This window comes from Petaurus breviceps, unplaced genomic scaffold (assembly GCF_028583685.1).
Source record: "Petaurus breviceps papuanus isolate PSGF00001 unplaced genomic scaffold, PetGlider_PUasm1.0 171, whole genome shotgun sequence".
Taxonomy (NCBI): Eukaryota; Metazoa; Chordata; class Mammalia; order Diprotodontia; family Petauridae; genus Petaurus; species Petaurus breviceps.
In genome coordinates this window covers 21566652-21592546 of record NW_027185754.1, presented here as the reverse complement: position 1 = coordinate 21592546, position 25895 = coordinate 21566652, and the positions used below count along the sequence as shown (strand labels likewise).

The 25895-nt window shown below is 38.6% G+C and overlaps 1 protein-coding gene across 1 annotated transcript; it reads right to left on the bottom strand.

Moving 5' to 3' along the window:
* Positions 1–3188: 3188 nt before the first annotated feature.
* On the bottom strand, positions 3189–8468 carry LOC138157308 (cathepsin L2-like). Its single transcript, XM_069082835.1, has 7 exons — positions 8343–8468; positions 7426–7548; positions 5491–5640; positions 4733–4948; positions 4047–4212; positions 3740–3890; positions 3189–3288 (listed from the first exon to the last, which is right to left on the bottom strand). Exons 1-7 carry the CDS (start codon positions 8466–8468, stop codon positions 3189–3191), a joined length of 1032 nt encoding a protein of 343 aa, XP_068938936.1.
* Positions 8469–25895: the final 17427 nt, after the last annotated feature.

Sequence of the window (25895 nt, the reverse complement as noted above, 5' to 3'; positions counted from 1 at the left end):
TTATTAACTTCTAGTTTACATCATTCATTTCCAGCAAGATTTTAAGTTACAAATTTTCTCCCCATTTTTCCCCTACCCACCACCCCAAAATAGCAATCCCACTGGATATCCCCTCCTCCAATCCACTCCCTCCCATATCTTCTTCCATACCCCCTCCAACTTTCCAGTAGGGCACAGTGGATCTCTGTGCCCCAGTGCCTGTATATCTTATTTCCCATTTACATGTAAAATAATATTGATAATAGTATATATATATATAGTGTATATACTATACTATTATATATATAATTAATATATATATATATTAAACATTTGATTTGAAAACTTTGAATTCCAGATTCATTCCCTTCCTCCCTTGTCACCCCACCCTTACTGGGAAGATAAGCAATTCAATATAGGTTGTACATGTGTAGCTATGCAAAACATTTCCATGGCAGATATATTGTAAAAGACTGACTATATTTCCCTCCCTCTTATCCCACCTCCCACTTGTTCTATTCTCTACTTTGATCCTGTCCTTTTTCAAAAGTGTATGCTTCCAACATCCTTCCCCCCCAGCCTGCCCTCTCTTCCATCCCCCCTCTCATTCCCTTCCCCCTACTCTCCTGTAGGGTGAGATACCCTATACAGTGTGTATGTGATTCCCTCCCTAAGCCAAATTCAATGAGAATAAGGTTGACCCATTCCCTTTTGACTTCCTGTTCTTCCCCTCCTTTGTAACCATTTTCTCTTACCTCTTCTAAATGAGATAGTTTTCCCCAATCTGTCTCTCCCTATCTCCTCTCATATTCCTCTCTCCTCTTAATGTCACCTTTTAAGTATCATCCCTTCCTATTAAATTGGTCCTGTGCCCTCTGTCTATGTATACCTGTACACATATGCACACACTCACATATGTATTCATACAGTAATATACCCTCCTATATAGACATATATATACATATACACACACACATTCTCATACTGAGAAAAGTTTCATAAGTTACAATTATCATTTTGCCATGTAGGAATGTAAATAGTTCAACTCATAAGTTCCTTATGATTTCTTTTCCCTGTTTACCTTATGTTCTCTTGCTTCTTGTATCTGAATGTCAAATTTTCTATTCAGCTCTGGTTTTTTCATCAAGAATGCTTGAAAGTCCTCTATTCCACTGAATAACCATATTTTCCCCTGAAACATGATACTCAGTTTTGCTGGGTAGGCGATTCTTGGTTTTAATCCCAGCTCCTTTGACCTCCAGAATATCATATTCCAAGCCCTTGATTCCTCAGTGTAGAAGCTGCCAGATCTTGGGTTATCCCAATTGTATTTCCACAATATTGAAATTGTTTCTTCCTGGTTGCTTGTAATATTTTCTCCTTGATCTGGGAACTACAGAATCTGGCTATAATATTCCTAGTAGTTTTCTTTTTGGGATCTTTTTCAGGAGGTGATTGGTGGATTCTTTCAACCTATATTTTGCCCTCTGGTTCTAAAACATCAGAGCAATTTTCCTTGAGAATTTCTTGAAGGATGATTTCTAGGTTCTTTTTGTGACCTCTCCTGGATCTATTTTCCAGGTCAGTGTTTTTTTCCAATAAGATATTTCACATTGCCTTCTATTTTTTCATTTATTCATATCTGTTTAATTGTATCTTGATTTCTCATAAAGTCACTAGCTTCCATTTGCTCTAGTCTAATTCTGAAGGAATGATTCTCTTCAGTGAGATTTTGAGATTCTTTTTCCATCTGGCAAATTCATTTTTTTTAAAGCATTCTCCTCATTGCCTTTTTGAGCCTCTTTTGCCATTTGTATTAGTCTATTTTTTAATGTATTATTTTCTTCAGTCAGGTTGTTGACTCTCATTTCATAATTTTCTTGCATCATTCTCATTTCTCTTCCCAATTTTTCCTCCACTTCTCTTATCTGGTTTTCAAAATCCTTTTTAAGCTCCTCTATGGCTTGTAACCAGGTTGTATTTTTCTCGGAAGCTTTTGGTGCAGGAGTTCTGACTTCACTGTCTTTCTCCTGTTCCATGCTTTGATCCTTTTTGTCCCCAAAATAGGAGTCTAATATTGGATTCCTCTGTTTGCTTTGCTTCCCTTGTTTACTCATGTTGCTGCTCAATTACTTGACTTTTTGCCTTTTTGCCACAGTAGGACTCTGCTACCAGACAGGTGAGCTTTGTCCCAAAATGCTGGGGTTTTCTCAGCTGATGAAGGTATTAGTTGGGTGCCCTCTCTGAAGCCTCCACACCCTCTGGCAAGCTGGTCACACACCCTAGGATCTCCAGCCTAGACTGTAATACAGATCCAAGCAGGTTAAAGCAAGAATGATTACCCCTCAGACTGGTTGCTTGGTCCCCCTACAGTCTGCAGGCCAGGAATTGAAGCTGCCACGTGGAGGCGGCTGCAGTGCCTCAGCAGCTTCTCCCTCCAGGGGATAAAGGCCAATGCACTCCCAAACTACTGGATCCCAAAGTCCCCACTGCACTGACCTCTCACTTTGTCCTTAGCATGTATGGTTTGATAATTCTGGAAACCACCATAGCTGCTGATGATCTGAAGTCCCTCCAACCTCCTGCTGGCTGGTGGGGCAGGGGTTGGTTCCCAGAGTGCTGTGCTGTCTGCTCCCTGCTGGCCTGCCAGGTTGTCCTCAGTGGGAGGTTAGCTTCTCTGTGTCATTTTGTGGGTTCTGTAGGTCCAAAGTTTGTTCAGAGTCACCTTTTAAATGAATTGGAGGTGGTGGGAGCCAGAGCCCAGCAGAAGTCCAAGAAACATCTTTATTAACTGTCCCTTTTCCCTATGGGTTGGATGAGTTGCTCCAATTCACAAGGAACATAAAAGCCTGCTTAGAAAAGAAGTAATGGCTTCCCTCCAAGATGCACCCTCATAATTTTCATCTACTAGACATCAATACATCAATGCATAGGAAAAAAAAACCTGTCAGTTCTCAAAATATTCACTTTATTATTTACAATTTTAGCACAACTAGCTATTATTTACAATTTTAGCATAACCAGCTAACATCTGGGTCCCACATTTGTGGCAAACCAATAACCCCCAGTTATGAAAGTGTATTGTTATGATGGCAAGGTGTGATCACAGGTATCAGGGTCTGGTATCACTGCCAAATGCTTATAAGAGGATTTCTTCCTCTATGGGCCCCAAACTCCAAACATCTGGAGGGCATGCTCTCTCTATTGGGTTACAGAATTGGATAGATGGCTTGGGTAGCAACACCACAGTGGTTGTTCTTGTCCCTTGCAATAAGCAGGTAGCCTTTTTCACCCCACCTTGTACCCCAGCTGAAAAGGAACAGAGATGAATTAGAGTACATAGAGTATATAGAGTCTAGTAAGTCTTAGAAATGCAGAATGGATAATTTTCATTCTCTATCTTCATTCCTGAGAGTATGAAAATGGGTCTAAGGAGCTCATATAGAACATAAGGATTTGGGAAAATCTCAAAGCATATAGAAGATGAGACTGGCTTATGTCCAACCTGTCATTAATATAGGGGAAGCAAATTTAGTATGAGGACTCAGGAGGGTCTCTATTCCTTGTTGATCAATAGGGAAAAAAGCCAGCTCTGTCAAAGAGATATGAAGCTCTCCCTCACATGGACTGGGATGAGATGAAAAATTCAAAGGAGGACCTCTGTCTCTTAAATGTAGAGAAACCCCACTGAGTAAAAGAGCCCACTAGGCTCCCCCTCCCCCAATAAGGAATTTCTATACTTTATTATCTTCCCCCATACCTATTTTTAAGAATCCAGAATTTCTTCTCTTCATATTGATTTTCTTCTGATCCACTCTTATTTCTTTTTTTCACTAGTTTAGATCCATATCCAACCACCAGTAAAGCATGGTTTGTGTAGCGTGGTTTACATTTTGGCTCAAAGATAATTCCTAGAAAATGTAAGGTTGTGGTAAAGACAAAAGCTCTTTGGGTCAGCTAGGTGGCTCAGTGGAAAGAGCTCCAGGCCTAGTGTTAGGAAGTTGAAACAGACACTTTCTAGTTTTTACACCATATCAGACTGGCACCATACTTGCTTGACCTCTTACCTCCTTTATAGTACCTGAAGGACTTTGTTACATGTATTGTCACAGACACTGGCCCCACAGTTGCCACAGCCTTCATCAGAGCTTTCTCATTTCCAAAGGGGAGGAGCACATGATTTTTTATTTTAACAACTGTACATTCACTTTTATATGAGCACTCCTTATTTTTCTGAAAGAGACAGTTAATTGGAGGAAGTCAGAAGAGATTTGGAATGGAAAGACATGAACTAGGAAATCTGAGGAAACCTCAGTGTCTAGTCAAACTTTTATAGGTAGCTGATTATAGTCATTTAGTTATAACCTGTGTATCAAGTCTCAGTAAGTTCTGCCTATGGGTTCCTGTTATCTCCTTGGGGAAGCACAAATCTAAGACTTAAAAATCTATTAGAGAGATTTTCTAAATTACTCATCCATTCACTTCAGATTGTAAGAATTAAAAAAAAAAATGCCATATTTAACCATCAAATCCTCTACAGACTTTTTTTCTGGTCATTGTTGTTGCAGTCATGTGCTATATGAACGTGCTAAGTACAGAAAATATACCCTCCAGAAACCTTTTATTAGTTTCATGAGAACCTTGGCCCACTAGGTCTCATCTACAAGGCAGAGGACCTGACTTGGCCTTTCCCCAGTCTTGGCAAAATTGACCAGCCCACTCAAGGATGGCAAAGTAGAGTGTCTTTATTTACCTTGGCCTCATAAGGGTAGCAGTCCTCAGAGACTACACCCTTATTTTTTTTTATATAATTGAAAGCACCAATGACACTTCCCCCACGACAGCCTTGAAATTTGTCACAGTCAATTAGGTTCTGTGGACTCAGTTTCACAAGTTTGCCTGTTTTACGGAAGAGTTGGCCTTCCAGAGCTCCAGTTGCACTGAATGCCCAGCAGGAGCCACACTTCCCCTGAAAGAGAAGACAGTAAGTGTCTAGTTAGTGCAAGACTCTGAACAACTAACAAGATAGGTCAATATCTATTGAAAGAAGAAACAAATTCATAGGAGTAAGATTTCTGGTTAGATCTCGGCAAAGGGGCTCTTGGTATTTCTCTCCCCTGAGTTGGATGCCCTTGGCTTATATTTTGTGCCTGATAAAGGTAGCATGGTCAATACCCTCTTCCCCGTAGACAGTCAGTCAGTTGAAGTCTGTTTCCTTGCCCAGATTAAATTTTTTTAGAGGGGGGAAGGCAGGGCAATTGGGGTTAAGTGACTTGCCCAAGGTCACATGGCTAGTAAGTATTAAGTGTCTGAGGCCAGATTTGAACTCAGGTCCTCCTGACTCCAGGGCTAGTGCCCTATTCACTGAGACACCTAGCTGCCCTGCCTTGCCCAGATTCTTGCAAGAGTTGATTGTCACAAATATGTGTAGGTAGCCTAAGTGGTAACAACTGAGGAAATAACCTCAGTAAATGCAAACCTCAAAGAATAACATTGGATGAGGGATAATACCTGAACTCTAACAGGGGTCACGTAGCCATGCTTTCTCCAGTCCACTGATTTGGGAAGATCAGAAAAATTTGAAAAAATCTTGGCTGTCGTAGCTCTCCTTATTCTGGGTGCAATGCCAGGATTCAGCATGTCCTTGAGTTCATCATCAGTCTGAAATAATAGTGAGCTATCTTATGTGGGGCATTGAATCAATATTCCTTGTTCAGTGAAAGACAATTGTGTTTTATGATACAGCTCCCCTGGCTGCCCTTTCCAATACTGGCTGCACCTTCACTAGTTCCCACTGGCCAAAGATGGTGGTGTTAGAATATTTCTAGAATACTCCACTTCTCCATTCTCCTTTTTTCACTGGGCAAACTCTCTTCCTTTGAGGTTTCTGCTATTCATATCTACCACAAAATCAAAATCCTGGTAATTGTTGTCCACAGACTCCCCAGGTCACTCCCCTTCCTTCCTTAATATGTTTTATTACCTGGCTCAGTTTTTCTCTCCTTCCTGACTCCTCATACTAGGGGACTTCAACATACATACTGATGCTCCCTCAAATAACCTAACCACCACTTTCTCAAACTATGCACCTCCCATGAGCTACTACTCCCCACCTCAGCCACACATAAAGATGGTCATGTCCTCAATTTTACCATTACCAACAAATATTCTCTTCTATTCATCTTCACCATGACCTCCAGTCCTTTGACCCCTCATTTTTCTTTTAAGCCATCTCTTTTGTGCTGACCCTTTTTTTTTTTTTGCTCCCCTCCCCATCTTGACTATTTGGTGAATCAAGTGAAAACTACACTTTGCTCTACTCTTGAATCCTTAGTGCCCTTGTCATATCACTGATTACACCCAGTCAAGTCTTGTTCTTGGATCACTCCCACCTTTCATCATCACTTCCCTACTTCATACATATTGCTGAAAGAAAGTAGAGAGAATCATGCAACTATTCTTACTGGGTCCCATTTGAATTAAGTTCATATAACTTCACCTCTGGGCATTAACTATTGTCTTGACCTTTTCTGTCTCAGTGGAAAACCTAGCCTTATATTTTGCAGGACCTACTCCTGGAAAACCTACTTTCCTTTCAATGAAATATCTTCTGTCACTCTTTTCTCCTTTATCTTTGTTTCACATGATGAAGTGGCCTTACTCCTTATCAAGGCTAACTCCTCTACTTCAAGTGATCCCATTTCATCCCATCTCCTCCAAAACATGGCCCTCTTTGTCATCACCACTCTTCGATTTATCTTTAATGTCTCTTTGCCTAATGGCTCATTTTCTAGTGCCTAAAACCATGCCCATCTCACCCCTGTCCTTAAATACCCTCTTGAGCCTTCCATCCATGATAATTGCCCTCAAAGCTCCTCAAAAAGGCTACCTACAATTGTTGTTTCAGTTGTGCTCAACTCTGTTACCCCAGGTGCTGGAATGGTTTCTCATTTCCTTCTCCATCTCATTACATAGGGATAAGTGACTAGCCCAGGGTCATATAACTTAGGTAATAACTTATAGGGAAGCCTTCCCTAACATCTTAATTATATTGCTTCCCCTATTTTAATTATTTCCTATCTATCCTAATCAAAACTTGTTTTGAATATATTTGTTTGCATGTTGGTTCCTCCATTAGATTAGAAGTTCTTTCCTACCTCTTCCTCCTCCGTTTGGACTGCTCTGTGGCACAGTGGATGGAGCACTGGGCTTGCAGGTAGGAAGACCTGAGTTCAAATGTGACCTTGGACACTTACAAGTTATGTGACCCTAGACAAATCACTCAACGCTGTTTCCCTCAGTTTTCTTATCTGTCAAATAAGTTGGAGAAGGAGATGTCTTTGCCAAGAAAACATCAAATGGGGCCAGGAAGAGTTAGATACACTCAACAACCACAATCTTTTGCCTCTTTGTATTCACAGCACTTGGCACTTACCACTCACTTACCAAATCCCCAAATTCATTCATCCCTAGGTGGTAGCTCAGCTTCCCCTCTTTATACAGGAGATTGTGATCATTAATGAACTTCAAGTTCTTCTCCCACACTTCTCTCCTAAAAGATTCCTCCTTCTATGGGAAAATTTAGAACCACAAACACTAATGTTAAGAGATGGCTGGCCATGACCTCTTTGCCCTAAAGTTCTGAATGCCCAATCACATTGTCTAGACGTGCATGAGTATGTTCCATGAAAAATATAAATTGTCTCTTAACGCCAAGTCAAAGCTGAGTCACCTTCAAATGGTCTCTATGCCCTTGGGACATATAATTCCAAGATGTGAAATTGGCAGCTTTAACCCAAGAGGGACCACAGGAGTCATATAATCCAATCCATACTTAAGCAGGAATTTTTTTAAAAAATATTTTTGAAGATATTTTGAGGTCCTTGCTCAACTTAATATACTCACATGGCCACCTAAGCCACTTAGGGACAGCTCAACTTGGTAGGCAATTTCTCCTAATTATGTGACCAAAATCTACTTCTTCCCAGCTTTTCTTTGAAAGCTTCCTTGTGCAGAAAGGTAAGCTAAGTTTGATGGCTTCCCCACATGGACATGTACTAGAAGACATCTATGGTAGTCATAGGTGTCACTATTCTGACTTGAACCTTGCAAGTAACTTCAACCAGCAGGATGTGTCAGGCTTTTGAGGTCTCTCAACTTGGTTGCAGCCATCTTATGGCCAAATCTCATTCTGTCAATGTGACTTTTTTAATTGGTCATCAGAAATTGAACTCAATACTTCAGTGGGGCTGGGCATCTCACTAGGGCAGAGTTAGGGGAACTATACCCTCACTCAATTCTTTGAAGTATGAACATTCCCATCCATTATCTAGAGGGCTCTCACAAAAGAGACAATCACTTACCTCAGTGTAGTTCCTTCCATATGTCGACTTAAACAGTTCCCATTCAGTGTCCAGCTCTGGGATTCTTGTGGGAAAACAATATGAAAGTCCCCAGCAAAGGGAAATCAGGCAAATAAATTGTGTCATGGTGGCTACCTTTTGCTGCATTTAGAGTTGTCAGAGACTCTTTGTACTGCTGGAACCTATTTAAAAAACATTCAAAGATCTTTTACACAGATGTTAAGGTCTCATTCCAAATTTTTATTCACTTGGTGGTCAACGTAATTGAGAGAGTGAGGCTAGAGTGATGAGTGGAAGATATGATGGTGGTCAGTGCTTCCTAAGTGTTTGGTCACTCTTTCCCTAATTCCTCACTTTATTTCAGGCCTAGTGTGACTCCAGTATTCCTAGATTTTTCCTTCTTTCAGAATCCAAATGTTCACCTATCATTTCTTAAAACCCTAACCTCTCATATGTAAAGACTGTTATTGAATGACACAAAGTATGGGCAGCAATAGCTTGAATTCCACATCTATCTCACACCATTGAAACCCTTTTCTTTCTTTTTTTTTGAAAACCTTTTCAAAACACCTGGCAGATTTTTTTCATCTCCCTGTCCTTGCCTATTCCCCCAGATGTTAGCCCCACTGCAAAGAGAAGTCCCAAAGCTATCCCATGACTCACCTGGCAGAGGAAGCTGCAGTCAAAAGGGATTGGAGAAGAAGGCTGTCTAACAATACTGAAAGATATGGCCTTCTCACATCCCTCAAACTCTATTTATACTCCAGCTTTGGGTTTAGCTCCTGCCTTTTTCTTATCTGCTTACTTTGCTTTTAATCTAATCAGTCTCAAGGCTAGGTATCTTGGGCAAGGTCACAATTTGCCCTACCTTCATTGCCTGGGAACATCAGGGAGGGGCTGAAATCAAATCAGTTTATCTCTGGCAAGCCTTAAGCCATTTTGGATAACATTACTGATTGATGAATTATTGACTAAAATTATGGGAATCCATAGAGAAGTAGAATAAGAGGTACATGTGAGTATGAGGCATAATCTCTTCTTTGAATCAAACTACTTGATGAAAGTTTGGGTGCTTTTGTTCTGGATGTGATATGACATGCCTATCTATGAGCCTCCTAATTCTGGTAGTTAGCTACTCTATGGACCAATCTATTTGCCACCATGAGTAATTCAATTAAATTATGTACTAAAACCTAAGTATTGCGAATGTAAAGACAAACTAGTAGCTACCCTTAAAGAACCTAGATTCTCCTGTGGGGTTACCTATTCAGAGAAATAAAATAAAAGATAATCTGAAGAAATAGTTAGGAATTTGTTCTGTAAAATTTGGATTCAGTCAAAAGACTGCACTTAAGGATCTAGATGGCTACATGTGGCCTTAAGGCCACAGGTTCCCTACCTGTGAGATAGGTTATCTAATTTTCAGCTTAGGCAATACAGTGCAGCAGTTTGGTTAAAACACAGAGTACATGAATATGGAATATTGTTGGCAAGGTAGTTTGGATGCAGACTGTGAAAAGCCACAACACTCCAAAAAAAGATGGGGAGTTGTTGGTGGAAGGGGGTTTATGAAAGAGTTAGACTGGTGGACAGAGACTTAAAGGAGGCCTTACTTCCTGAGAACAATAGCATCTATTGTGAAATCCATGACATAATGTTGGCCAGACTAGATGAGACCATGGTGATAGAGGCCCTAGATTGAATGGTGGCCCAAACAAGGGATGAGCTGTGGGAGATCAACAATAAGAAAATCCAAGTTCCGATCTGCTCAGTCAAATTTGGAGAATACAGTGTATGGGGAGAAGCTAGATGAGCCTGCATGCAGTCCAGGGCTAGCTACTGACATTTGCTAACACAACAGACATTGGCAGTGGGTACTAGTGGTAGCAGCAGTTTTAGCAGAGTGAGCAGCATCACAGGCATTGAAAGCAGCCAAGGCCCCAGCAGCAGGAGCAGTTTCAAAGGTTCCAGCATTAACTGCAGCAGTGCAGGGCAGCAGAGTGGAGAGTGTCACAAGTACCAGGAGTTGATAGTGTTATTATCAATGTTCATGAATAGGCAGCTGCTCTACTAGAAGCTGAGGCCTCTCTAGTCCTAGGCCTGACATCCTTCCTATTCAGCTAGTCCACCCTTCCTGTGACAGCCTGACTCCTGCAGATCTCTGACTTTCTGGTTTACTAACAGTTCCATGTACTGCAGGAGAAGCATGCACAAATAGCCCTCAGTAGCCATCAATCAATCTAATAACAGATGATTGCTTGGGGGGCAGAGGTCTTGTCAAGTCCTTCCATCGAGCTGAGATAAGGCAGCACATGACTAGCATGTGAGAGAGCCTTTAAGAATAGCACAGATAAGTCATTCAGCTGTGCTGGATTCTTGACAGTGACCAGGCATTTGAAGCCTGGAGGAAATAGGTTTGCTTAATTAAAGGCATTGGAAGAATTTAGCAAAAAACTCGCAAAACCTCCTTCCCACTCAACACATTTGAGTTGTTTCTAGGGCATGTTCAGCACCCATAAGTGTAGTCAAATGTTCTCTGTTGGCTAGAAGTCTAGTTAAACTAGTGCTACATTAAAATTGTATCTTGTTCTGATCCCTTTGACCCCTCTCCTCACCCTTCTAGTTAATATAATTAGTTTATAAGGAGCCAGTATACAGCTAGTTGTTGTTTGTCTTTTGTTCTCAAAGCAGGGACCATGATGACATTAGGAAGGTGATGCCATTACTTGCAAGTGAATTGGATTTAAGTGATTTAAGTGAATCCAATTCACTTGCAAGTGATGGTATCACCTTCGTGATATCTAACTAGATTTCTTTGGACAATGATCAGGTAGGAGTTTTACCACTTCTCTCTTAATCTTATAAAATATTTTACCCATTAATTATTTTTAACTGGACTCAAGAAGCCCCTCTACCAATTTAGATCGTCATCTCTGCAACTCATGTAGAGAGAGTTGTCTGGGGCACCAAGTTGTTCTGTGGCCTGCTAAGGTTCACACAGCAGTATGTGCCAGAAGCAGGCCTTGAATCCAGGCCTTCCTGATTCTTCAATGAAATCTCCCATCTACTGCAGCTTGCTGCCTCTTTTATAACAATGTCTATTAATCTTGATACTTAATTTTGGTATACTGATAAGGACAAATTTTCAAAGTTAATATTATATATGATGCTTTTTGTTTTACTAAGTTTTTTAGTGTGAATTCAGTTGGAGTAATATTTCAAGGTAGATATAAAATCTTTATAATTCAACCAGAGCTCTCTATCTCAATGCTCTCTGTCCTTCTATAAGCTTCAGCCCCATATGAAGACTCAAAGAAGACCCATAATTCACCTGGAGAAGGAAGGAGCAGGAAGAGGAAAGAGGAAAGTCCTAAATATATCTGTGAATTCTGGTCTTCTCAGTGCCCCCTAATTCTGATTAGACCCCTGCTTTGGGTTCAGCTCTATACTTTCCTCTTATCCTGAGTTCGCACCTTATTTCCACCTTAATTGTTAGCCCTCAAGTCTAAGTACCTATTTAATACCTTGTAGAAATGGCACAACATGCTTTACTTTCTGCAGACAGGTTGTTAGGATGGGGCTGAAAAATCCCTGCAGACTATTGTAGACTAGGTGCCAACCAGTACTAAATGGGTAGATTATTTTGGGTAGTATCAAAACTGTTATTTTAGTGGTGTATCCATGAACAACGAATGTCTTAGTATTTGTCTTCCTTTATTATCAGAGAATTAGGTGGGGTGAGGGGTTGACCTAAGTTCAAATAAATCTTGGTATCTTAATTTGTGCTAATATTATGCTAGCTGTCTGTGATTTGAGTAAGACATAGGTGTCATCATAGAGAGTAATTTGTAACAGAAAAGTGATGAAGACTCATCCCTCTGAAAGTAGTGTATAGAGTGTGAACATCATAAAAAAGTTATTTCTTTTAAAGAGACTGTATTTTGGATTTTATGTTCATCTCTGCTTACTTCCTTTTTTGTTAGAGAACCCATTAAGTACTTGAATAGTTGGGAGAAGTGAAGTATTTTGTAGGAATTTATGCATTAATTTAGGAGAAGGTGAAAAACTCAAGTGAGAGTTCAGTTCTGTAAAATACCTTCAAGTCTGCCCTTAGTCATGATCAAATCATCTCTGGATGAGCTCTTAAAGCCTTGTTCAAACATCTTAAGTACTTGGGTTCCTCTGAAGGGTAATTATATTTGGTTGATGAACATTCCTAGCAAAGTGAAGCTTTATGTTAATACTCTTTCTCTTCCCTCTTTACAAAATCTCATTTTAGACTTTTCTGACTCCTTTTTATTTGTCTGCTGTGCTTAGTCACTGCACCCTCATCCCACTTCAGTTACCTTAGTTCTGATTTCATTTTGGCATTTAGTACCTGTATTATATTCCCATAAAAGTTTTATCTGAGATTCTCAACTGAAATCAATCACTCAATTAATTTACAAGCATTTGTAAAATACTTGCCAAGGGGAAAAAGACTAACATGAAACACTCTTTGCCTTCAAAGAGCTTTTGTTTTAATGAGGGTAGATACTAGAGGCTGTTCACAATAAGTTTGGAGGCAAATTAACAAGAATATTCCACTCAGGTCTTTAATAAAAAGGTGTTAATGCTAGTTTCTGGAGTATTGGGATTGTCGAGATTTCCCCAACCCTACACAGCTCAGCTTTGTCCTTGGAACTTAGTAGTAGCTTAAACGTACATTGATTGATTGATTAATTATAGGTTTACTTATATGCTCCATAGTCCCAATGTCTTTAGTCAGTTTAGAATCCCCAACACCTATAGGCATATATATTTTTTCTGAACTAGGTGTTTTTTTAAAAAAATAAATTATTATTGATATAATTTGCTTTTAACTCACCCAGATTTCTACCTGTATCCTTCCTCTTTTCCCTCCCAGAGAGCCATCCTATATCGTAAAAAAAAATTTTAAAAAGGAAGAAAAAGAAGCAGCAAAACTACCCTATGCATTGAAAAATATCTTTAAATTATGTTCAATCTGCCATGTCCATGGATCTCCCACCTCTGCAAAGGTGTGGGGAGGGGTGTCTTTTCTTTGTGACCAAATTTGTTCCATATAATTAATTTTTTAGTGTTTTGTGGTGGTTGTTCTTTCTGTTTACATTATAGTCATTGTGTATAGTTTTCTCTGTTTACTTCACATTGTTATGTAAGTCTTTCCCTATAATTCTATGTATTCATTATTTACTATAGCACAGTAATAATCCATGACATGCACACATCACAGTTTATTTAGACATTCCCCCCTTGATGACATCTAATTCGTTTCAAGTTCTTTGCTACCAAAAAGTCAAAATTGAAGCATATGTGTCCTTTTTGTAAATAACCTTGGTGTATATGCCTGGTAGTGAGTCTAAGGATATGAAGAGCTTCAGCATTTTATTTGCATCTATCTCTCAACATATATATATATATATATATATATATATATATATATATATATATATATGTGTATATGTATATATAGACAGAAAAAAATTCATTCTTTCTCAAAAATGACGTTCATATTTTCAGTCAATTTTATGTAACTATAGTATAAAACAAATATTTGTGGCTGTTATTATCCTAAGCTGTTAAGGTAGACAGACATTCATGAAGGGGAGGCTTGGTCCCATGTATCAGGGCCTCTGATTGCAGTTGCATACTTGAAGCAGGGGTAATTCTCTCCATAGGCAATAGACCCAGCTGCCAGAAATGACCTTTCCTCTTCTGAGTTATACTACAGGGTGAGGGCCATCTATAGTCATCCTGATCTATGTCTTGCCACTGGACCCAACTCATTCTGGAGGAGAAAGTGAGGCTGGTGATTTTGTATAGCCCTACCTCACTTAAATCCAATTCATTTGCAAGTTGTGGCATCGGTATCGCTTTCCTGATGTTATGGTCCTTTTTGAGCATGAAGGACCACCACCATTACCACCACCACCACCACCAACAACAACATACCACAGGGTAGCTGTCAGTGGTAGCAATGCCATGGTGGTTGTCTTGTTTCTTTGCCATAATTATGTAGCCTAAACCACCCATTCTTCATCCCAACTGAAAAGCAACACACAGCTAAGTCAACATCAGAAGCTGTACAGTACTTGAGCCATGAAATGAGAACTAAGAGGAGAATTTTCATTCCTTATTCTTGGTCCTGATAGTGTGAAAGTGAACCAAAGGGTCAGATAAAGGTTTTGACCATTTATCAATGCATAAATTGATCTATAGAATCATGATACCCAAAGGATTTTTTTTTAAGAATCAGATAAAGTTATATCAATTCATCTGGAGGAAAACATTCTTTATCTTCATCATAGAGTTCTGTCTCTATGAAAAACCCTATGGATTTTGAATGTCATACTTTTGTCAGATATTTAATTTGTAATTCTTGTATTTTTCTTCTGATTCTAGCTATGTAGATTTTATTTGTTCAAAAAAACTTTACTTTTTAAAGGAATAGTCAAAACTGACTTTCATTTTTTCTGATTTTAACTGATAATTATGGTGATGGTGGATGATATTGATATAACACCTTAAGGTTTACAAAGTGCTTTCATACATTATCTCATTTGACCCTCAGAGCTACCTTGTGAGATAGGTTTTGTGATTATCCTCATTTTACAGGTGTGAAAGCTGAGGCTGAGAGAGGTTGACTTGCCCCAGTGCTATACAGGTACCTTACGTATATGAGGCAGGATTTAGACTCAGGTCTTCCTGACTCCATGTCCAGAACACTGAACATACTTGCCTCTAAAATGATATCTCATATTTGTATTGCCCTTTGAGGCTTTCAAAGCATTTTAATAATTTATTTAATTATTAGTGATCTTGAAAAAAACTTCAGATAATTATTGATAATTTGTAGTTCTTTTAAAAAAATCCAAACATATTTTGATTTCTTTAATTCCTCAAAGTATGAACTGCTTACTTAAAATCTATTATTATGGGGCGGCCAGGTAGCACAGCTAGTAAGAGCACCAGCTCCAGTGTCGGGATGACCTGGAGATCGAATTCCGGGCTCAGACACTTAGCACTGTAGCAGCAAGCACCCCGGCATCCTCAGGGTTTGCCGCTACCACAGGTTCTTGGATCTGCTTTGATAAAGCAAAGCAACTCAAAAGGGGTTAACAAGCTTACTTTAATCAGTCAGACATATATCGTTTACCTTGTTCAGGGGAAAAGGTCAGCACCCCGAACTTCAAAGTATACAGGCAGAATTATCAAGACAGAAACAGATCAAGTAGACAGATTTCTAAACTGTCCAACCATTACATTCATACCCAGTCAACATCTGGGTTTCCACATCTGGGTTTTTCAAAGCCGGGGGACTCTCAACAACGGCTTCCCAGAATTCAGATCAAATCACAGAACACTTCTCAAAGTGAGTCCCAAAACAAAGCTACACATCAGGGCTTCTATAGCCTTCTCCTTGCTCAGAGAATGTAACAACCTTATTGACTCACTGGCCAATCGCCAATCAAGAAGTATCTACTGAAAAACAAGCCTCCCACCCCAGGCTTCTGGTGCACTTTAGCCTAGGGGCAGGGAAGATCTTTAAATTTGCATTTCCATTACAAGCACCCACCCAGAAACACCTGGCTGTGTAACCTTGAGCAAGTTACTTAACCCCGATTGCTTAAAAAAAAAATCTATTATTACTTGCTTACTGTAAAAATTTTTATTGATTTTTTTGTTTCTATACCACCTACAATTGCCATTATATCTTTCATTTCTCCTCATTCTCCATTCTAGAGTCATCCCTTAAAATGAAACATATAAAGGGAAAAATCAGTTCTGGAAAACCCAGTAATTATGACATTATATATGATGTTTCACACCCATGGTCCTCCACCTCTGCAAAGATGGAAGGGAAATACATTTCCATACTTCTTTGGGGCTAAAGTTGATCTTTGTAATTTCACTGCATTCTATTTCAAATTCTTGTTGTATTTTATGTAGTCATGTTTTTCTGGTTCTGTTGACTTCATTTCATATGGAGCTCATGTAAAGCTTCCTCTATTTTATATTCATTATTTTTTATAATACAAAAACATTCACATAGCTATGGTTTATTTAGTTATTCCACAACAGATAGACACCTAGTTTCCAATTCTTTGCTACTAAAAAAAAAGTGTGTTGAGTATGTATCTTCTATACAAAGTGCCAAAATTCTCTTTCTCTTTTTGGTTGAGTAGGCTTTCCAGGTTCCACACCAACTAACCACTTTCATATTGTCAGGAGATTAAGATATGGCCGATCGGTGAAGGGTAGAGTCTCATAGGTGCTGACATTTCAAGAATGGGAAAGTTCTATCTATAGATGTTAAAAAACTGTTGCTGAACAACTAGGAAGGTAATTGTTTACAATTCTTTTCTTTTTTATTTAAATAATATTTTATTTTTTACCCAATTATATATTGAGAAAAAATTTTAGCATTCATTTTTACAAGATTTTGTATTCTAAATTTTTCACCCTCCCTCTCCTCCCCTCTTCTGAAAACGGTAGGCATTTTGATGTAGTTTATACATGTGCTATCACATAAAAGAGTTGTAGAAGAAGAAACGGATCACAAGGGAAAAAACATGAAAAAGAATAAAGTGAAAAAAATATGCTTTGATTTGCATTCAGAGTCCATCAGTTCTTTATCTGGATATGGATAACACTTTCCTTCCTGAGTCTTTTGTACTTGTGTTGGATCATTGTGTGGCTTTGCTTGGATCATTGTGAAGAGCTAATTCATTTATAGTTGATCATTACACAGTGTTGTTGATACTGTATACAATGTTTTCCTGACACTGCTCATTTCACTTTGCATGTCTTTCCAGGTTTTTCTGAAACCTGTCTGTTCATCATTTCTTATAGCACAATAGTATTCCATTACATTCATATACCACAGCTTGTTCAGCCATTCCCCAACTGAGGGGCATTTTCCAATATTTATTTGGGCAATTTCCAATATTTTGCTACCACAAATAGGGCTCTTATAAATATTGTTGCACATGTAGGTCCTTTCCCCCTTTTAAAACAATTTATTTTTTAATTTATAGACTTAAACACCAGAACACAAATACAGAATAGAGAAAAGAAACAAAAAAAAGTCATAAGCTTAAATATTGGAACTTAAATACAAAGCAAGAAAGGAAAAAAAGCATGTTGTGTGCATAGCAGAACATGAGAGAATTCAAAATATGTAACAATAAATTTTTATTTCAAATCTTATATGATAAATAATGATCTTTGTGTTGACAGTTGTCCATCTTTTCTTTGCTTCCTTGTGAGTTTTCTTTTGTTCTCTGCTGTGCACTTTTTACTTTGTTCTCCTTTTCCCTTATTCCCCCCAACAAAAAAGGCCACAATAAAATTTAGATATATTTCTTTATAGCTATAAATATATACATACCTTCCCCCACCCCCACCCCCATCCCTTTTCCCTTTCTTATGATCTCTGAGATATAGACCTAGTAGTGGCATTGCTGGATCAAAGGGTATGAACAGTTTGGTTGCACTTTGGGAATAGCTGAACACAAGTCTTCTGATTCTGGTGTTATAGTCCAGTGTCCTAATAGATCATGCTATGTTAGTGTGACCCCCAGACTCCTTGAAAAGGAAGAAGGAAGTCAGATGTAGCCTATTTTTTGTTCAGTCATTTTCAGTTATGTTGGACTCTCTGTGTTCCCATCTGGTTTTTTTGGGGGGGCAAAAATACTAAAGTGGTTTGCCATTTCCTTCTTCAACTCATTTAATAGATGAGGAAACTGGGGCAAATGGGGTTGAGTGGCTTGCCCAGGGTCACACAGCCAGGAAGTATTTGAGGACAAATTTGAACTCAGAAAGATGAATCTTCCTGACTCCAGACCTGGTACTCCATCCTCTGTGCCACCTAGCTACCCTAAAAGTGCCATCTGATCAGTCCCAATTCTCCCTTTCAGGATTAGAGAAAAGATCACTGGGCCAGTGTCCCTGGCTCTATCCATATGAATCAAGTAGATTCCAGAGGAAACCATATTTTGATAGTCAGGATACATTGCTTTACCTCATAGTTCTGTTTCCATGGAGTATGTAGTATCTAGTATATAAGAACCTCTAATTTATTTATTTATTTTCTTTTTTTGAGGGCAATTGGGGTTAAGTGACTTGCCCAAAGTCACATAGCTAGTAAGTGTGTCAAGTGTCTGAGGCTGGATTTGAACTCAGGTCCTCCTGACTCCAGGCCGGTGTTCTATTCAGTGTGCCACCTAGCCACCCCAAGAACCTCTAATTTAATATTAAAAATAATAAGCAACAATGTTTTTCCTCCTAAGTTCAAAGAATGTGTAAGAAATCAATCTGTACAGTTATCTGGAGGGAAAAAACAGCCACATAGAAGTCTTTACTATGAGAGAGGCAGTGTGATATAGAAGGAAAAAACATACAACCAAAGTCAAAAGAACTTGTTTCTATCCCCAGTTCTTCCAGTATCTACTAGATTTTGAATAATTCATTTGACTATTCTGAATCTAAGTTTTAACATTTTAAAATTGGAAGGATAAAAATGTCTGCCCTAACTACTCTGGGCTTCTCTTATGAAGGCAAAATGAGAATAGATGGAGAAGATTTTGAAATTTAAAAAGCCAAGTGCACAGACCCAATAATGTATGACTACAGTTGCTGTTCAGCCCTTGTTCAGTCATGTCCAACTCTTTATGACCTCATTTGGGGTTCTCTTGGCAAGCCACTTCTCTTCTTACTTTCTCTATGTCTTTTAGGGGATGCCATCATCTTTTCAGTTACCCAAATTGGCCACCTCTGATTCATCCTTAACTATTCACTTTTCCTCATTCAATATATGCAATTAGTTGTCAAGACTTGCTAATTCTATGGCTACCACATCTCTTGCATCTATTACTTTTTCTCCACTCACATGGCCACTACCCTAGTTGAGGCCCTCATAACTTCTTACCTGGACAGCTGAAAACATTCTTTTTTGAAAAACTACAACCTTATTGTGACTGAACTAAGAAGAAAATGGAAAACTTTGTAGGGAGGGAAATCAGTGTTAGAATAAACCATATACAGTGATGGTCTTCACCTGGGGGCACCAGATTGTGGAAGCCTCTTCATTCAGCTCCACATTCCTCTCACCTCTATCCTAGCTCTGCTGCTGTGAAACCACCATAGAAGACAAAGGAGCCTCCTCATTCATGAAAGACATGGAAGAACTCTCTCCAACATTAAAAATGGAATCTTGGGACTGTTAAACTCTACAAGCTTTTTCATTAACCATCTTTATTTGCTTATTACTCCACCTTCTCTAATATTTGACTTGACCATCCAATTCTGCTCCTAATGTCCTGCTTATCTAATACCTATCATCCAGCCCTACTGCTTTTTGCATAAGCCTTGGGTGCTATTACTTCCCCTCATGTCTTCATCCTTTCTCACCCCCAACCTGCTCCTCCCTGGACAGTTACTTCCATTGTCTTTCTCTTAAAATTCCTATTGTATTACTAATACACTTCCCCAGTAGAATGTAAATTCCTTAAGAGTAGGGTTTGGTTCATATCTTGTCCATTTCTCCTCTCCTTAGAAGCCATGGCATCACCTATTTCCTTTCATATTTCATATGGAACTGGGATTCTCATCCCACAAAAGGGGATTGAGATTTTCCCTCAGGTTTCAGAGAAGCAGGAGAGTTTATACTTTCTCCTTGTGTCAACTGAGAAATCCTTTTTTTTTCTTTTGCACCCTATCACAGAGCCTTGCATAGAGAAGACACTTGGTAATTGGTTGTTTTTTTTTCAACTAAATAGAATCAGATCTCTTTCTCTTTATTTACTGAACTATGTCACTTTAACTGAGACCTGTTTTTTCCCCTGTAGACTATGTATTTAACAGTATCTCCGATGCTGGGTGTAGCTTTTCCTACTTTCATTTCACTCAATCCCTACTGTTATTTGCTATTGGTATACTCCTTGATCCCTACTGCCATTTTCAAACCTTCATCCTGAAATCTTCACTTAATAACTTCCCCTTTCAAGATCATGGCATCTGATTTTACCACCTTCCCTGTGAAATCTATGAAATTTCTGAACATTCACCTTTCTCTATGACTTTGGGACCTGGTTTATTCTTTCTAAATTCTTTCCCTTGCCATTATTTTATTTGATTTTAATATGATAGTTATTCTAATACCCTCTCATCTTTGTTACTTAAACCATTCAAATCCTATGACTTCTCCCTTTACTCTGCTTCACTATCACTTGAAATTACTCTGCCTCCAAAAACCAGAACTCTAAAATTCCCCTCCTTAACCAAAAATGTCTATTTCCACCTCTCTACTCCCTTAATTCCTCCTTTGACTGTAGTTCTCTACCATATCCTTCCTGCTCATCAACCTTACATTTTTAACTCTATTTAGTATCAATTCTGTTCAACTACTTGTAATGGGAATGTAAATTTTTAAGATCTTCCCTGCCCCTAGGCTTAAGTGCACTTGGAGCCTGTGGTGGGAGGCTTGTTTTTCAGGAGATACTTTGTGATTGGGCAGTGGGTCAAGAAGGTTGTTACATTCTCTGAGCCTGGAGAAGGCTATATAAGCCCTAATGTGAGGCTTTGCTTTGGGGCTCACTTTGAGAAGTGTTGTGTGATTTGACCAGATGAGACTCTGGGCAGCCATTGTTGAGAGCCCCCCGGCTTTGAAAACCCAGATGTTGATGCTTCCCTCTCTGGTAATTGTGATTAGGTATAGATGTATGTAATGGTTGGACAGTTTGGAAGCCTGTCTGCTGAAATGTTCTTGGAACTTATGCTTGTAACCTCTGTATATTCTGAAGTTCAGGGTGCTGACCTTTTCCCCTTGAACTAGGTAAATGATATATGTTTGATTGATTAAAGCAAGATTGTTAATCCATTTTGAGTTGCTTTCCTTTAGAAAAGCAGATCAAAGAACCTGTGTTGGCAGCCACCCTGGGGATACTGGGGTGCTTGCTGCTACACTACTTCAATACTGTCCCTACCCTAGATCCTTCTTGATTTTATTACCTTCCTTTATTGTTAACCCTCAATCTTAGGTAATTTCTGCCATCCAACTTCTTCACCTTTTACCCTTGAACTACAAAATGCTGGTGTCTGCTGCAAATTCCAATGATAATATTACCAAATTTAAATTGCAGTTTTCATGCTAACCTAATCAAACTATCAAAAGGATGCTCTATAGGACTCAATAAATTAATAACAAAATTAATTTTGGAGTAGCAAAATATCTAGAATATCAAGAAAACTAATGAAAAAAGGTAGGACTGAAGAAGGAATGTGCTTCCACACTTCAAATTATATTATAAAGTAACAGTCATCAAAACCAATAAAAAAAGAAGATAATCAGTGGGGCAAACTAGACAAGGAAGAATGATTAATAATGGTATCAAACAACCCAGTATTTAATAAACCTGAAAATGTAAAATAAGTAACAAAAAAACTCTAGTAGGTAAAAAATGTTAGGAAAACTGGAAAACAATCTGACAGAAATTAGTTGTAAACCAGCATATTATACTATATTTCATAATAAATTCAGGACACATGACCTTAATATTGAAGCTCATACCACATAAATTAGAAGAGAAACAGGTCACAGACCTTTCACAGACATAGATAAGAGATATAAATAAACAAGGGATAGAGGCAATTACAAAGGATAAAAGAGATCACTTTATTTATATGGAACTGAAAAACTTATGCACAAACAATGCATCTAGGATAAGAAGGGAAGGGGTCAAATGGGGAAAATCTTTGCATCAAATTTCTCAGATAATGCATTGACATCCAAAATAAGCAATGAATACATCTCTGATTTTCTCTCTCTGTCTGTCCATCTGTCTCTCCCCCGACCTTGCCCTTGCCCTTGCCCCATCCCTATTCCAACTCCTACCTTTACTTCTGCCTCTCTACTCCCTACACTTACTTCTACCTCTGTCTTTCCTTTTATCTCTCTGTCTCAGTCTCTCTCTCTGCCTTCCCCTCAACTAAAAGTTATTCTTTGATAGGTAAGTGATCAAAGCATATGAACAACTAGTTCTCAAAAGAATGGCAAACTATTAGCAAACTATGCAAGAATCTTCAAAAATCACTAATAATGAGAAAAAATAACAACATAATCCTAAGGTTTCATTTCATACCCAGAAAGTTGGCTAAGATGATAAAAGATGTGAATAGTCAATGTTGTAGGGATTGTAGAAAGATGGGCACATTTGTGCATTATTGGTAGATCTGTGAATCCATACAATGATTTTGGAAAGTTATTTGGAATTATGCAAATAAAGTTGACTTAAAATGTCCATACCTTTTTATTTAAAGATTCAACTACCAAGCTTATACTCCAAGAAAATCACAAATAAGAAGAAAGCCTCACGCACACTGAAATATTTATAACAGTGCCTTTTGTAGCAACAAAGAATTGCAAACAAAGTAGATGCCCACCAATTGGGGGAATGATTAAACAAACTGTGGTACATGAATGTAATGGAATATTATTATGCTGTAAAAAATGCTGAGCATAATGAATACAGAGAAGTATGGGAAAAATTAAACAATTTGATGCAGAGTGAAGTAAGCAGGGACAAGTAAAACAATAGATACACTGACTACAATAAACCTTAATAAAAAGAACCACTACAAAATAATCCGAACTTCCAAGCAGTCCCTCCCTGCAAAAGGTATTCAAATACCAAGGAATCAGAATCACAATAAGTATTGCTTGAGACTTAACTCTTTTTTTTTTTTTGCCTTTTGGAGGGCAATTGGGGTTAAGTAACTTGCCCAAGGTTACATGGCTAGTTTTTTTGTGTGGGTGTTAAGTGTCTGAGGCTGGAACTGAACTCAGGTGTTCCGGATTCTGGGGCCGGGGCTTTACTTGCTGCGCCACCTAGCTGCCCCTTGTTACTTAACTCTTGCCACTATAAGGGAAAGAAGAGCTTAGAATATGATATCCAAAAGGCAAGAGATAAAAGTTTACAATTGATGATAACCTAAATGGAACAACTCACTATAGCCCTATATGAAAAAATAAATGGAACTTTCATGAAATAAAAGTTTCCATCATTTCTAATGAATAGATTAGGACTGAGTACATGTTTGGAATTAAAATTATGGAATCAAGAGAAACATAAAATGGTACATGCATTTTTTATAATTAAAAGGAGATATGTATGGATGAATTATTCCATATTAATAGAGGAATGAGAAATGAAGGTGAATGGTGAATTTTTTTTCTTCTTGGGCTTTCTATAGTTCAGATAATATGAACAGCACAAATTAATTCTTAATAATATATTTTCTTTTCTTGTACTGTTCCCTACTTCTTTCACATCTTGGCTCCTCAGTGAAACTGTAAGTACCTCAAGGAAAGGGATATATGAAGTCTTACATGAACATAACTCCTTCTTCCCCCTAAAGGTGAAAGTCATCTTTTCCTCAGTTTTTTATGGCACACTTCTGAAACTTCTTCAAAATTACCCCCATCTCTCTTATATAATAATTATATTATATAATAGATTTATAGATCCTCAAATTAGGATCTAAGAATGTTACTAGGGAGCCTTGGAAATAATGGTTTCTAGGCTATGTCGGGGAGAACAAAAAGTCTAGCACACCTGGTTCCATGATTCATGGCATCTCCTGGATCATCTCAGTTATTATGGCCAAATAGGGCTCACAGCCCCATAGCTGCTTTTGAAATTTTGCTAAGAATTTTGTTTGGTTTTCCTACCCCTTAGGTCACAGGAAAGGAACTGCCAATAACTTGGAAATCATAAGTTTTTCTCTCTAGAATATTCCAAGGATATAGGAGTTTCCAGAGACAGGACATGACATCAATGTGGGGGTACCAGGTGAAAAGATTTGACTCAAGGAGTAGATAACCTTTTGATCAGAGAAATACTAGGCCAGAAAAACCCCAAGTTTTTCCAGACCACAATATCATCTTTGTATCCCTGTTTCCTAGCACAGTTTCTTGTACATAGAATGTGGTTAATATGTTTGTTAAATTGAATCAAATTCTAGTTTTGCTTCCCTTATAGTTTATTTTCTTATCCTGAGTCTACAGTAGATGCTCATTTTGATTCTTGTATTTGTATAGTTTCTTATTTCTCTTTCAATGTCTTACTGTGAAAATTTCCTTGTTAACTCTCATCTGGTTCACTCCTGAGACTTCTCCATGGCCCTGAAGGGAAGTGGAAGGAAGGTCAATTCTCACTGAGGGAGGAAGGGGGCCTGGGAGAGTCTGTATCATCTAGGGAGGGAGCTTTCTCTCACCTGACTCCGAGGACACAGGGAAGGGATCCACTGCTAGGGATAAACACTCTGGTATTTCTGGAAAAGGATGAGTTCAGGGTTGGTCCCCATGTTGGCCAGCTTCCATGCCTGCTACCTCATTCTGTTTTTCTGAGGTTGGGACAAGGTAGGCTTGGATTTCTAGCTACCAGTCATTTCAGGCTAAATCTGCAACAGGGAGTGAGTCTTATTCCACAATATTCCTGTGGTCACTGAGGACATCGAGAAAATGAAATAAAGTCACTCTACAGTCTAACAAGGCAGGTCTTCCTCTGGCAGAGAGGTAAGGGTTTGTGCAAAGCCTGGGTTGTACTCCTCCCCAAACCCAGCAAGGTCTAAGTGGGTGTTCAGTAAAATGGAGGACACATAGATCCCTTTTTCTAATCCCCATTTTCATCCAGCTGGGCAGACCTCAATAATTTTTCCCTTGGCCTCAGTTTATCCTGTCTGTGTCAGGAGGATAATTGATGTCTGACATATGGAGGTCGCTAAGATGGCTCAGATTTCCTTCAAAATATAATCCTTCAGGAAGACCCCAGGTCAGGAGGGCCCCCTGAATCCCCAAGGCAGGACTTACTCTCCAGTGCCCCATTTTCCCTTCATGTAAAGAAATGGTCTATCTTATATCATTATATATTATGTATATATGTACATATGTATGTATAGACACATATAGTGCTTTGTAAGTGGTAGAGCATTATAAAAATGCCAATCACCATCATCATCATCATCATCTTTATTATTTTAATTGGACTTGTGATTTCACTGGCATAAAGAACTTCTGGAATGGAAACTCCTTTTACCAATGAAAATCAGCAACTGCTCTACAACATAATTTTATAGCCTGCATACTGAGAGGTCAAGTACTTTGCTGAGGGTCACATGAATAGTATATGTCAGTAGCGGAACTTGAATATAGGTCTCCTTTATTTGGATGCTAGATCTTTATCCACTATATTGTGCTTCCTCTGATTATTATTTGTATCTCTAGTGATGTCAGAGAAAGGGAATCAATTTGTGGGATGGGTGTGGCTAACAGTGAGAGCTTCCATAGCTTATAATTTGGGTGGATGAGAGATGGGGTGATTAATTGACTAAAAGAATATTTGGTTGCTGGAGAGAGGTAGAACACCTGTAAGCAATGAAAATCTCAGCAAATTGAAGAAGGCTGAATTATCTATACTTCCTCTCATCTCTCTCTCTCTCTCTCTCTCTCTCTCTCTCTCTCTCTCTCTCTCT